Raw genomic sequence first — 14,381 nt, 5'->3', positions numbered from 1 at the left:
GGGAGGGGGCACCGTTTTCTAAACCTCAGTGTCCTGGGACTGCATCAGCTTGTCCACAGGCTGTGACACGCCTTCCCCACAGACCATTAGCGCTTGAGGCCCTCATTCCTTAAAACGCTATTTTCTTCTGAGGCCGGGAACCCCAGTACCTCCCGGACCTTGGGAAGTCTTGTTCCTGCTTTGTGTTGCCAATGTGACCCTCTGCCCTTCGTCCTCCCGGTAGGCAAGAGAAAGGCGCTGGAGAGGGGTGGTCTCTCGAGTTGTCAGGGGGGCCACGAGTGGACTCAGCATGGCCTACTGCATTTCTGTGGATCGGACACTTGGAAGGGGCACGGGATGGCATCTCGGGGATGCCCTGACTGTCTGTAGGTCTCATTTTCAGCAGAGATTACTTCAGAAGAGTAAGTTCCTTAAAAAAGCAAGTGAGGAGAGACATAGCTGCCTTTCAGTCGTTCCGTTTCCGCCCCCCACGCCAACCCCTCCCGGCCACCACCGAGGGTCAGGTTTTCGGTCGTGTCAGCACTTGGCAGCATGTGGGCTGGCCCAGCGCGGAGGTCTACCGAGAGCCTGCGACGTGCCCACGAGCATTTGTCTCTCCCCGTGGCCCGTCCCAGCCACAGAACTGGCGCCAGGGCTGAGGTGTGTGTTGGTAGCTGGGGCTGGGGCCAGAGAGACTCCTCGCCCTGCGAGGTGGGTGCTTCCTGGTCGGGCCTCCTCCCCGCCCCGCCCCACCCCACCCCACTCCATCCCGGGGGGCCCCTGGGCCACCAGCACTAGGTTGAAGATTTGGGGGGGGTGCACGATCATGGCGAGGCAGATGGCAATGGGCCCGGCAGAGGGGCAGCGAGGGTCCCCCGGGGAGGGAGGGAGGCCTCTGGCGGGTCCAGCCGTTGGAGGAGGAACCCCGGGCCTGTGTGCAACTTCACGGCAGCAGGAAGCCATTCCAGTGCACCTGCTTCCTCCAGGCTGGCCTGGCCCACAGTGACGGCAGGCACTCGGCCGCTTTCTCTTCCGCCCCAGGCTGGGGGAGGGCTCTCACTGGAGGCTGGACCCAAGGGGCCAGGGTGGCTCTGCCAAGCTCTTGTCCCCCTCCTCCTCTGGCTGGCAGCGTGGCCTTCAGGCCACTCCCTGCAGAGGCAGCTCCGTGCAAAGCTTATTCGGGTCGTGGTGGAAGGGCAGGTTATCTCCGGAAACCCCTGCTTTCCCTCCGAGCTGTTATTCTGGCCGATGATGTCATGGAAGTTCAACAGTGCAGGTGGACCGAGGGAGGTGGGGCAGGGCTGGCGTCCACCCCTTAAAGTGAGCCCAGGAGGTTCTTGCTGGAGGACAGACCTGGGTGTGAGCTCTGATTTACCGCTTGCTGCTCTGAGGCCTTGGCCAGGTCATTTCTGAGCTTCCTTTTGCTCGTTTGTAAAGTAGGAATCACACTAGTATGTCCTTTAGAGGACTGTTGTGGAGATTAAATGAGGTCATGCTGCAGAGGATGCAGCACGGTGCCTGGCATTTAAGACATGCTTAGTAAAGGTTGGTTGTTATTACTGTGCTTTCTTCCCTAGGCCTTCATCCCCCACCTCATCCCCGTCCTTAGATAAGTAGGGAGCTACTCTCTGCTCCTCAGAACGGGAAGGGAGAGGGAGGAGGATGCCATGCCTCTTTTTTCTCTAAATGTGCACAAGTGTTAGCAGAGGGGAGAGGTGCCGAGTTCCCTATGTCACAGACAGCAGGATCTCCTCTTCCTCTTCCCCCCTTCCCTTGCGGGCTCCCGGTGTGTGGATATCTGCGTGGACACCAGAGCCTCGATGCATTCCTCCCAGCCTGGGTACTCCATGCCGGTGGGGAGCCTGGTGGGTGGAAAGCTTCTCCTGGGGACATTTGTTTCCCATTCCTTCCTGTGAGGGGCACAGAGGACGTTAAGCTAAGGGCGGCTAAGGGCAGCTGGTCCTTGCTGGTCCCGTTCAGAGGGTAAAACGCAGCCTGGTCCAGCCCCCTGAGTGTTGGAAGCCTTCCCAGGATGAGCATCGATGGGTCCCTCAGCACATTTCTTGGATTTCTCCTCTTTGAAAACAAATGCTTTCAGCTATTATCCCCTCTGCTTTTTCTTTTTTACTGACTATTTAGCCATCTTTAAAATAGAAATAAACAGTAAGTAACAAATACATAACAAAATAAATACCAAATGTCTCTATTGTGTCTAATTTACAAGATGATGACCATCACTGTTTGCCTACTGTTCAGGTCCTAGTTTCTTTGATTGATATTAGGTGGAGTTTTCCCTACGGTTACAGTGGTCACATATTTGTTAGTTTAAATGGCAACGTAACAGTGCATTGGACCCAAGTACCATAGCTCATCTACCCCTTCCCTAACACTAGGCATTTGGGTGGTTTCCAATGTGGGGCTCTTTTTTTTTTTTTAAGATTTTATTTATTTGACAGAGAGAGACACAGTGAGAGCAGGAACACAAGCAGGGGGAGTGGGAAAGGGAGAAGCAGGCTTCCCGCGGAGCAGGGAGCCCGGTGCGGGGCTCAATCCCAGGACTCTGGGATCATGACCTGAGCTGAAGGCAGACGCTTAACGACTGAGCCACCCACGCGCCCTCCAATGTGGGGCTTTTACATAGAGTGCATCTTTAAAAGTCTCTTGTCTGGCTTTGTGGGTTTTTCCTTTCTCTTCCTTGCTTTAAATCAGCTCATTGCTTACACATTCCTGAAGATGGGATGGCTAGGGCCAGAGGATGATGCATTTTATGGCTACTCTTGCTTCCCAAAGAGCTACTCAGCAATTTCAGAGTGTCCCTGCCCTTTCCCTTCCACCCCATGGCATCGAGTGTACCATTTATTTATTGTTGCTAAGTTTAGAGAGTGTACCTCCCTTGTGTTCCCCTCATCCCCGGCAATCAGGATTGGCAAAATGTTACTCTCCTCGGTTTACAGTTGAGGGAAGAGACCAGATGGGAATGAGAAGTTTGCCAAAGAACCTTATTAAGTGCCCACAGTATGATGGGTGACATTGCGTCCTGCCTGTGAGGAAACCACAGTCCAGGGAACGCTGTGGACACACAAACAGCTCACACCCTGATTCCCAGTGCTGCCACCTACCAGCGAGGCCTCAGCGAGGCCCTTACCCTCTAGAAAGTGGGCTTTTGTGAGGATGAAATAATGAGGCAGTGTGAAGGGCTTGCCACTGTGCCTGGCTTATAGTACGTGTTCTTGAGCATTCTCCCTCAAGAGAGGAGGCCAGAGGGGCACCTGGGTGGCGCAGTTGGTTAAGCGTCCGACTCTTGGTTTTGGCTCAGGTCGTGAGTTTGAGCCCCACGTCAGGCTTCCCGCTCAGCACGGAGTCTGCTTAAGTTTCTCTCTCCCTCCGCCCCTCCCCCAACTCTCTATCTCTCCCTAAAATAAATAAATTAATCTTTAAAAAAAAAAAAAAAAGGGGAGAGACTAGGCCAAAAGTGCCTGAGAGGGTAGTCAGGGGGTCACAGAGCCTCAAGGGGCAGGATCGTGGTGGGGTCTCCCTTTGCAAGCCTAAACTTCTCCGGGCACACTGAACACTAGTAAACACCTCACTGTCAATCCAGCTGGATCCAGACCTCTCCAGACCTCCTGAACGTTGACAGTGACACAGTATGTTAACCAGAGTTGGCTCCTAAGGACGACTCAGCCCCTCTGACCCAGCCTAGCCCGGCGGGGGCCTTTCAGGGAGCTTTGCAGTCAGAGTAACTTGGGTTCAAATCCCAGCTCCACCACTTAATAGCTTTGGGGCATAATCTCATTCCGAGTCTTTTTCCTCATGAGTAAGATGAGAACAGTAATTCCTATGTCGTGAGGCTGTTGTAAGACTTATATTTCAAAATATGTGTTAAATACTTTTACAGGGCTCATTGCCTTGTAGGTGTTCCATATTCAGTCATGAAGGAAGTTGTCAGAAACGGCTGAAATCCCTAGAGGGAGCAGGTCTGGGAGGAGAGGCCTTGGCCCCCTTGTTGCACAGAGCCTTTCGTTCCCAGCTGTGGCAGCGGACGACCTCGGTGGAGACATTGACACCATCCTTGGGGCTGAGTTCCTCACCTCTTCTGTATCGGCTAAACATAGGTTATTCTGCGTCCTAAGCAAATCTTTAAAATCTTTAAAAGCCAGTGATAAGGAAGAGAGGAGAAATAGCCAGGCGATTCCCCACAAAAGCCACAGAATTTCCTCCAGGGAGAACCCCACATTTGCGTTCAGAGTGATAATCCTAAGGAAGAGCTGGTGCAGAGGATCAGGCCTGGGTGTGAATGGCCTAGTGTCCTCACAGCCTGGGATGCATGGACTCCTCCCTGCACACACAGGAGATCAAAGACCAAATGAGTTAAATAATTAAACGAAGTCTAGCGTATGAACCGGATAATAAAATAGACAAGTCAAACAAAGCACATTAAAAATAATTCTCTAATTTTTCACTGGTCATTTATGATAAGCAGTATTCAGAATGAACAGGTTCTTAAACTCCACTGAATTGAACGGATTCTTTGGATGAAGCCTCTCCCTGGGTTGAGGCAGATTCTGCCTGTTGCTTCTCAGGAGCACCCGTTCTAATTTCTCACCCATCGAATGGGCGGCTTTGCCATTCTCCAGGCCGCCTGCCCCTGGCGGGTAGTGGTGTGTGGCCGGTAGTGGTGTGTGGCCGGTAGAAAACAAAGAAGGCAAAGAGTCCTGGAGAAGCTTTGTTAACGCCTTCGCAGGCACATACCTTTGGTTCACGGAGTTGAAGGCTAGAGTGCCTCTCCCTACCAGACCCCTAGGGTGCAGACCTGGAAAGGACTGTAGCCATTATCTACTCTAGTCCATCCCCTCATTCTACAGAGAGGCCCAGAGAGGTGAGCTGGCTTATTCAAGGACACACAGCTTCCAAGGGCAGGAAGTTCTATGGTCTGTACCCCACCTTGTCATCTCTTTCCTCCAGTGTTTTATTCCTTGCTCCTCCTCTGACGTCTGAGCGTTGCCATCTGCCCCCCCCCCCACTTCCTCCCTCCTGTCCCCTGTTGCCCACAGTGTTTGTCCCGGCAGGTCGTTTAGGAAGACTCCGATTCCCTGAGCGACCCTGCCCACCCCCGTGTCTTCTCTGACCCAGGGTGCAGGCTACCTTCGGTGCCATGGCCTTTTCATCAAGGTTCGCCTTCTGGGAGCAAAAGGAAAGTTGGGTCTCAAAATCCTTGTGCTTTTCCTATGTGCTTGGCATGATGTGTGCAGGCAGGAGTCTGGCCTCTGGGCAAGGGAGCTCTGGGAGCTAGAGATGGACTGGCGCATGTGTGTGTATTGGGGGGCTGGGGAGAATGACCGGGGGCCATTAACTCACTCTTCTCTCTGGATGGGCTTCTGCGCTGAGTCATGCTCTTCCTCTGAGCTCCATGCGTCTGGTAAGCTGAGCTGCCTTTTGTCCCACTGGTGCCCCTCCAAGTTAACCCCTCCACACCCTTCCCTCCCCACTGCTGCTCTGATTCACCCTTGGGAACTTGGGCTGCTGTGGGGGCGCCGCTGGGAATGGCTTTGGCTCTGAGGCCTCTGGAACTGGGTCTCCCCGCATCTGGACCATGGTGGGTAGAAGGACAGGAGCCAAGAGTCAGGAGCCAGGCCAGCTGGCTGCCTGGGTTCCAGATCGTGATTCAGGCTCCCGCCCTGGGCATGCCTTTATGCGGTGCACAGTCCCCAGCTGGGCAATGACCTATGACAGACAGAGCCCTTGGTTGGTGGGGGGGAAGCGGGGGGGTGGCAGTGAGTCAGCCTCAGGCTAAATCCAGAGCTGAGCTCAGAGCAGGGCTTGGTGTCCCAGACATCTCGGGGGGCAGCCAGCGCTGCCCCCAGGGCTTCACCACTTGGGCAGGACGCTTGGGGTCCCCAGCTTGCATCCCTGGAGGGAGGACTGAATTGGAGCTGGTGAGGGATGCGGAATGGACTTGGAATCTGGGCCATCCCTGAACCTGAGCTAACAGCACTGTGTGCAGTAATGAGCAAGTCTGTGTGGTTTGTGAGACACTTGATGGTCTCTGACCTGTGTGCTCAGGAGCTAATGCATGGTGTGATCTTTGGGGGCGTGGGGGGGGGGTTGAGTGATGGGCACTAGGCACAGACCTAGACTCTGCCACTCCCCCTCATTCCCTCTCCACCAGCCCCTCCCTTCCCTTTATCTGCTCCAATCCCAATTTCTAAAGTAGCAGAGCCTGCTCTAAGGAATAATTGCCATTTTCCCTCTGTCCATAACAGTGTGAACTAACTTTGAAGCTTCGGCCCGTTGAAAATAGCTCTATAGACAAGATGCAGCTTTAAAACTTCAGCGGCCATCCTGCTGGTCAATGTCCTAGGCGCTGCTAATCAGAGCTCAAAAGTAGCCAGGGACCCTGGTTACAAATGGAGAGTTGTTCCCCTCCTCTCCCTGTCCCCCGCCCTCTGCCAGGTGGATAATTAACGTGATTCTGGACGAGTTTCTAAGGATCTTTTCCATTAGGAATCAAGGACTCCTTCCAGTGTACCCACCCCCACCTACCCACACCTACCCCCACTGTGCCCAGAAAGAAAGGCACCGACCTGCCTTTTTCCCATCGTCCCATGTGACTGGGGAAAGAAGAGAAACGAAATCCACTAGGACTGTCTGAGCTTTTGGAGGGAGGGATGCTAACGAGGGGCAGGCAGAGGGTTCATTCAGACTGAGGGCTGGCTCCTTGAGGTCTGTTCTGAGCCAGTCTCAGAACTGAAGGAACCTTCAGAGCATCCACATTGTCTGTTCTTTTTCCAGATACATTATGGTGGCTGCTGGTTTCCCAACTCTGCCTCTCCCGTCTGACGTAGGCCAGCTAGAGCATAGGCCGAGCATAGCCAGAGCTCAGGCATCCTTCCTTCCTCTACACGGTGCCCCTAACCTTGGGGTTCCCTCCCTCAGCTGCATGGTTGGCAGTGTTGTGGGTCTGAGCTTGGGAAAATGTCTGGCCTCCTGAATCCCTTTGCCCCTGCCCCATTTCCTGCCTCCAGATGGCGCTCAGCTGTCTGGCTGGGAAGGCATCCAGGCTCTGGGCTGGGGGGAGTCACAGGGACCTAGATGCAAGTTGGAGCCACCTGGTAGGAGTCACCTCCCAGCAGGGCTCCCACGCTGGGGTCATTCCCTCCTCCTTAGTCACTAGGTTAGGGGACTCTTTTTCAGACACTCCTCGTCGGAGCCAGGAATGACTCTTGTCATTTAGCATGAGTTGAGTTATCTGGATCTTTCTGTCCACCCTGTAACCGAGGCCATGATGGCAATCTCTTAAAACAGTCCATGTGAGACGCGTGACTGGTGACTGAGGCCAGGGTTTCCCCACTCTGTGGAGTCTATTCATTCTTGAAATTGTCCCTGGACGGTTTTGACTCCACGTCCTTCGCCCCAGTAGTCCTGAACATGCGGGAACTCTGCCTCCTAGGGAGGGAGGGCCCCTTGGAGGTTTTCTTCCTGTGCTTTTGATGCTGAGTTTCCTGCCCGGACCTGCCAGTGACCTCTTTGTCTGCTCCCGCAGGTTAAAGAGGAAGACAAAACTCTGCCGAAGCTTGGCCCTCCTGGCAAGGAGGAAGGGGCTGTAAGTGCTTCTCTGAGCCCCCCGTGTGTGTGCCCGGGTGGGTGTGCCCACCTGCCCTCACCTAGTCCGTGAGGCGGGTCCCCAGAGCAGGCAGGCCCAGCGGGGTGCCCCTTCCTGTCTGGGGTGGCCCGAGGGAATGCGACTGATGAGGCAGAAAGTGCAGTCCGTGGGATGCCAACTTGGGGTGCGCGGAGGAGATGGGGATCCCGAGGCGCTTCGGAGACCTCCTCCGACCCCCCTCTCTTTAGTTTTTACCTTTAGGTCTTGCTTCCTGAACCCTTGAGGGGCCGGAGAGGCCTAGGTGGGCAGACCCTGAGCTCGGGGAGCACCAGATGAGAGCTCAGCTGTTGGGACTCTTCGTCCTGCTCTGGGTGGCACAAGACCAGCGCGGGGAGGGATTTCACTGCAGCTGTTCGGTCTCTTCCCGAGACCTCGTCAGCTGCTCAGTGCGGGTGACCCGGAGGCGGGCTCCAGCTGCCCGGGGTGGGGGGGCCCAGCTTCTCCCCCAGGTCATTCGGCCTTGAGATAGGGACCCTGAGCAAAGCTGGACTCATTTCAGGCAAGAGAGGGGAGGCACTTCCAGAATAGCCAGGTCTAAAGATGGGGAGGACTGCAGTTGGCACAGGGGGTGGAAGTGCCATGCTTCGTGACCCCGGATGGTGCCTGTCCCAGCTCCCCCACTTCCTTGGATGGAGTTTCCATCAGCCAGACACTGTGGCTTCCACCTGATCTGTAGTTAACCCTGCAAGGCGAGCTTGTGATTTCAAAGGGGAAGTGTTTGAGATGTGTGTGGGGGAGGGGCCTCGGGGTATCCAGACAGTCTGTGAAAAATCACACGGGAGGTGCCTAGAGGACTTCCTGGCACACAGTGAACACTGTACGAGTGTCAGCGGTTGCCATCATCATCGCCACCACCTTCAGCTGGGGGGGGATGGGAGGAAAGCCAGGAGGGGGAGGGGGAGGGGCAGGAGCCGGCAACTGGGGCCACTAGCCAGCCCCACAGTGCCCTGGCATGCCATGGAGCACTCTTGGTCCAAGAGGTTGAGGAAGAGGCACCTTCAAACTCCCCTCTCCCCACCCCCGCAGCAGGGCCACACGCAGCGAGGTGACTTGGCTCCGCTCCGCAGCCTCTCCCTGTGGTAGCCAGGGGTCTGTCCCCTCGGAGCGTCTTCCTGCGTCCAAGCAGAGATGGTAGCCAGCCTTGCAGGGCCCAGAGCCCAGGTGCACTCTGGAACCAAGGTCTTTGTTTTGGGGAACGGGGACTCACGCGTGGCTCCTGAGTGGCAGGGCATTGCCTGACCAGCATGGAGCCCCCCCAGGGTTGACCTTGTTTACCCAGGCAATGTGGCTGGCTTTGCAGGACTGCCCTGCTATTAGCCAGCCTGGCTTTCCCCAGTGGCTGTCCCTTGGGACCACAGACAGTTGCCACCAGTGTTGGGGGAAGGGTGGGTGCCTCAGGCAAAGTGTGCCAGTATACTCCAGTCAGGTGCCCAGAGGCTGGGAGGCTGGCTGAGCCAGGGCCCAGCTCTAGGGCAGAGTGAATCGGCGGTCACTTCAGTGCTTAACCCTCCGTGGGCCCCAGCTGCCTCCTCTTTGTCCTATCATTCTGTACACATACTCTGGGAGCTGGGAGGCCTCCAGCCCTGGAGAGGTTTGCAGGAGGAAGACTGCAGACAGCACTCTGAGCTGGAAGCTTCCTGGGCCCGCACTGGTCTTCGTAGCCCCTGAGAGTGTGGGTGAGGGGTAGACAATGGCCACAAACCAGAGGAGCAGGAGAGACGAAGCTTGGCACATCTTGGGCCCAGGAATTGCTCCCTGACCACTGTTCTTGCTGGGATGGGTAGGTTTGGGGTCTGACTGCCCAGAAAGCACAGTGATAGACCGGGGACCACAGAGGCAGGAAACCCCAGAATGAGGCCTAGGATTGATGGCAGGAATTGGTGGTTTGGCCTCTCCGTGCTCCCTCTCTGCTGTGTTTGGGCTCACCTGGGTTGGGCCTTGGTTGCTGCCCTGACGTAGACCAGTGACTCTGGGACACCTCAGGGGGCCTCTGGGCACTCTGGGCTGGCATCTCACGGCCCTGTGCTAAGGCTGGGGATAGACCACAGGTGACAGCAGTACCTGCTTGTGCTTTGTGGGAGAGAGAAGCCAAACTTGTAGATGCAGTTGTCCTATCTGGAAGATGGACTGAGGGCTTCCTGGGGTAACCTCTTGGAGCTCTGGATGAATGGAAGGTCTATTCCAGGGCAAGGCGTGAAGTCACACCTCTCACTTCCTCTGCACGGGGAGGGCAGGGACGCAAGGGCTGATGCTAATGTCTGCCTGTATTTGTGTGACTACAGCCAGAAGGCAGCTCAAAGGACAGCAGTGGCCCATCTAGGAGTCCTCAGCCTCCCACCAGCCCTCTACCCTCAGAGACCTCCCAGAGAGCCACGAGCCCTGCACCCACACTCGCCATGAATGGCCCGGGGGCTGCCGCCGCAGAAGGCCCAAGCGAGGAGGCCCCGGGCCTGTCCCGGAAGAAAGTGGCAAATGCAGTTAGGAAGGTGGTGAGCAAGGTGCTGCCTGGTGAGGAGCCTGGGAGTGCCAAGGAGCCTTTGAGCAGAGGGGTCAGATCCCCCGAGCACCCAGCTCGAGGGAAGAGGGGAGAAAAGGCGGCTCCTGGTCCCAAGCCACCACCTCCTCCGCCTCCTCCGCCTCCCCCTGCCCCACCTAAGCCTGAAGCAAAGAAGGAGGCAGCCAAGGACGAGCTCTCTGTTGGTCTACGGAGCCTGATGTCTCGGGGCAGGGGCAAGGACCACAAGCCCCGTGGCAGGCAGTCTCTGGGGAAGGGGAAGCCCTCCAGCCAGGAGCCAGGCTCCTCAGGGAAGCCAGGCTCCCCAGCCAAACCTGAAATCCCAGAAAAGCAGTGCTCCCCAGCCCCACCAGGAGAGCTGGCGGCCCTAGGCTCCACTGGCCCGAAGTCGAACCTCCCTGGATTGCAGCAGTCCAAGTCACCGGCCCCTGATGTGCAGCAGGAGGTACCCGAGTGTGTCACTAACCTCCCATGCCCCTGACCACCCTCGCAGCCGGCTTCCCCATGCCTCGTCAACATGTCCGCACAGCTGAGACGCTGGGCCGATGGTGGGGCTGCATGGCCTTCCTCAACCGAGTGCCGGAGCCCGTGGCGGCCTCTGCTCTGGGATGGGCCCCGCTAACCAGCATGCCGCTGTTCCTCGACACTCTTGAGTGGGGTGGGGGCCTGTTTCCAGGCTGCATGGTGTTGGCTGGAGGCTCCGGATCCCAAGCAGAGATTCAGATCAGCGCTAGGGTAGAAAGAGAATTTCTGGAGCTGGGTGACCCGTGTTCACCTCCCCAGCCACTCACCCTGTGTGGGATCTCAGCAAGGTCCCATCACTGAGCCTTCATCTGCCAAGTGGGGACAGGACAGGTCTCCAGTCCCTTCTCTGAAGCCCTTGGAAGCTAGTGATTTTTGTATTTTAGAAAGTCCTACATGATGAGCAGCAACCTGTAACCAAGCATAAATATTTTCACAGCAAAATCAATGACTGTTCACATGGCAGGGGGATAGACTACAAACAGGTTTTGCCACCAAAATAGTTAAGAAAAAAGTCTTTTGTTTGGGGGAGATTTGGGATTTGGGAATCGCAAACAAGGGCTAATCCCAGCTTTGAAGAGTTGCTGTGATGATGAGGAATGTTATCCGCTCTGAGCCCAGTCGCTGGCGTGGTGGGTGCTCCACAAACGGTAGCATGGATAGTGATGCTAATAACAGTAGTTTTAATGCCATCATTGCCATCACTACCTTCTTCAAGCCTGGCCAGCAGTTCCCTCTGGCAGCAGGACTCTTGAGAAGCCCTATGCCTGGGTGGCAAATGGGCACAGTGGGCCCCCTTTGGATCTGAGGCCCCATCTGTCCACGAAGTACCCTCTAGGTGGGACAGGAGGCTGAGAGGCAGAGGGGAGGACCTTGGAAGGTGATGCCTACATGGCTGGTCCTTTGGTCAGGGACAGTTCTTCAAACTTCCCCATTTTGTGGAGCCTTCTGAGGCCTATGAGGTTTGGCAGGGGAGGAGTCAAGTTTTACCACTGTTTCTCCCAGGATGTTGCTGGCTGGAAGGGCGGGGTAGGGGGTGGGGCATAGGGCACAGCCTAAAGGCCCTCCCTGACTTCTACCTCCTGGAATTCCTAAGGTCCCAGAACCTGCCTCGTTCCCTACTCCATTCTTCCTGGGTTTTGCAGAACTTAGAGAAGAGCAGGCTGCAGCTTCCCGGCCCTGCTGGCCTGCTCTGAATCAGGGAAGTCACTTCCTGGCACCCAGGAGTTGGCAGGGGCATTTTGGCCTGACTGGCAGGCCATGAGGGAAACTCAGCCCCTGACTAGAACCTATAAGTAGCCAGAGAGTGTCATGTGCCTGTTCCCGGGCCTTGCTGCCCTCCCTCTGTCTCCCTGTCCCTCTCACCAGGGTGGAATTGGGGGCTGAGATGTGCCCTGACCTGGAGTTCACCCACCTGTCACCTGGGCCTGGGGCAGGGGCCATGTGGGGACATAGGGCCATCCCAGTGCAGAAGTGGTTAGGACTGTGAGAAGGAAAAACCCCAGAATTTTCAGGCACCCATTCTTTTTTTCTCATCCAATAGTTTAAAAACTCATGTTGATGCCTGGCTTGCCTCCCTGACCCTACTCCACTTGCCCACTGGTTCCCAGCGGCTTCCTAGGCTAGAAGCTTGGCATGCTGCACCCCACTCCCCCCAACCCCAGGCCAGGACTAACGGTAGTTTAACCTCTAGGCAGGAGCTGCCCCTGAGGTCCGGGTGACCCCCGCAGAGGAGGCCCAGCAGCGCCTTGAGAGGATCTTCACAGCTTCTGTAATGCCACCTCTCATGTATGGTTCCCCAGGCCCTGGCGCTCCTCCTTGCCGAGGCTGGCAGCCAGACTGTGGGTGTCGGGGCGGGCAGGGGGAGCATCTGACTATGGAAGAATGACTCCATGGCAGCCTGGGGGCCTTCACGTGGCCTTCTCACCTGAAGGAATAAGAGAAGAGCTCTCTAGAGGGTCTGAGCTGTGAGGCCTGTTCCTCCAGGCGACCCAGAGCCCTGCGCCCATGGGAGGGGACCCCTCTTGGCTGAGGATCCAGCCCCCTTTTCTGGCCCTGGAGGACATGGCTTGGTGCCAGGGCCTGGTGGGTGGTGAGGCGGGAGCTCACTCTCCCCTCTTTCAGTGCACTGGCTCTCCAGACCCAAAGGGGCCTGTTAACTCCTTATAGACAAGGTCCAAGGCCTGGCTGACTCCACTTCCTCTTCAGAAAGGTCTTTAAGTAATCAGACAGAGACAGGTCAAGTCTGGCCGCAGGGTCTGCCCTCAGTCCCTTGGTTCGTGGGCAGGTGGCTGGTGGACCCAGTGGCGTGGAGCCTCTGCCCGCCACAGGGGGCGGTGTGCCTGTCTGCGACCGGTGCAGGGCGCAGTGGGGGGATTGAAGAAGGGGTCAGCAGCTTGGGGCTGCTAGTGGTCTTGTTCTGAGACTTGCTCTATGGTGTCATTCTCTGCAGGGGCAGCAGCTCCAAAGGACAGCCCTTGTTACTGGGGGTGGCATCTTTATGTGTGTTTAGAGGCCAGGGACAGCCCCGTTCTGGGGTCCGCTGGCCATAGGGGAGTCAGGCTGACCACTGCCCTGAAGATAAGGCCCAGAGCCACCCAAGGGGCACAGGCCCTGAGTGTGGGGAGGTGGCCTGGCCTGGCCAGCTCATAGAAGAGCCTAGTTCAGGATGCACTGGATGTCCCACCCAGGAGAGACTGTGGCCAGAGGCAGAGTGGCATACTCCTGCCCAGGCCACAGTGAATGACTTAGCAGAGTGTCTTCTCCGAGATGTCTCGTAACAGGTGTCTCTTCGCCAAGCTGGGCCTCTCCTTCCGGGTCTGGCGTCTCCTTCCTGGACTGGGCACAGTTCACCTGCCCAGGCCAGCTTCCCATCCTGGCACTTGGCGTCTTTCCATCCTCCACCCTGCACCCTGGGCAGCCAGAGAGTACCCACCCACTTGGCCTAGGGTGCTTGCTGAAGGGGACATGCCAACGGTCTGCTTGTCTTCACCCCTCTTTCTCTCTCTCTCTTCTTTGCTTGCTACTGACAGCTGGACCCTGAGACCGCCTCTCCTGCCCACAGCCAGGTAGGGTGCTCCTGCCCCCCTCAGGAGCCCTCCGCTTCCTCCAGCGACCACCCGCCACCCCTGGGCCGTACCTGGGCTGGCGTCTGTGCTCGGGCCTCGTGCTGGAGTGTAAGGCCTCTTTCCCCTTCTGGCTCCCACCCGGTGTCTGGGGGTGGGGGGATCCTTGGAAGAGGCAGTGCCAGAAGTTTGAGATGGGGCAGTTCTGTGTCAGGCCCTTGGGGAGGGTCCAGACGGGGTGTCACCACTTGAGTCTGGCCTTGTGGTACATGGTTTTTAACCACTGGAGCCCAAGAGCCGGGCAAGAGTCCTGGTTTCTAGGGGTTTCAATTCTGCTCACGCTGGGTAGAGAAAGACGAAAGGCTGAGCCCCTCCCACCTCCCACCCTCATGCCCAAGCCTGAAGATGTGGCATTCTCTGGCTCCACCTGCTGGCCAGTATGGGAAACCTATCTTTGAATTCATTCTAAAGGATTAATTCTAGGCCACGACCCCTTTTTTTTTTTTTTTGAAGTTTTTTTTTTTTTTAATTTTATTATGTTATGTTAGTCACCATACAATACATCATTGGTTTTTGATGTGGTGATCCACGATCCATTGTTTTCGTATAACACCCAGTACTCCATGCAGTACGTGCCCTC

At 56.4% G+C, this 14,381-nt stretch overlaps 1 protein-coding gene across 22 annotated transcripts in view; it reads left to right on the top strand.

The window, feature by feature from the left end:
* The window catches only part of MYO18A (myosin XVIIIA), a 102,949-nt gene that overhangs the window by 32,612 nt on the left and 55,956 nt on the right, over positions 1 to 14,381 (top strand). For 10 of the 22 annotated variants that reach the window (XM_081805491.1, XM_081805490.1, XM_081805480.1 and 7 more), the window contains 4 exons: positions 7,520 to 7,579; positions 9,922 to 10,599; positions 12,370 to 12,447; positions 13,709 to 13,852. The exons of 4 other annotated variants lie outside the window; for them this stretch is intronic. In XM_081805491.1, the coding sequence (XP_081661617.1) occupies positions 7,520 to 7,579; positions 9,922 to 10,599; positions 12,370 to 12,447; positions 13,709 to 13,852 (960 nt within the window). The remainder of the gene's footprint in view (positions 1 to 7,519; positions 7,580 to 9,921; positions 10,600 to 12,369; positions 12,448 to 13,708; positions 13,853 to 14,381) is intronic. 8 more of the 22 variants (XM_081805485.1, XM_081805492.1, XM_081805486.1 and 5 more) reach the window with 6 other exon arrangements.

Source organism: Leptonychotes weddellii, chromosome 15, assembly GCF_054177405.1.
Source record: "Leptonychotes weddellii isolate Sample4059 chromosome 15, ASM5417740v2, whole genome shotgun sequence".
NCBI classification, from domain to species: domain Eukaryota; kingdom Metazoa; phylum Chordata; class Mammalia; order Carnivora; family Phocidae; genus Leptonychotes; species Leptonychotes weddellii.
This window is presented reverse-complemented; position numbering and strand designations above follow the sequence as displayed.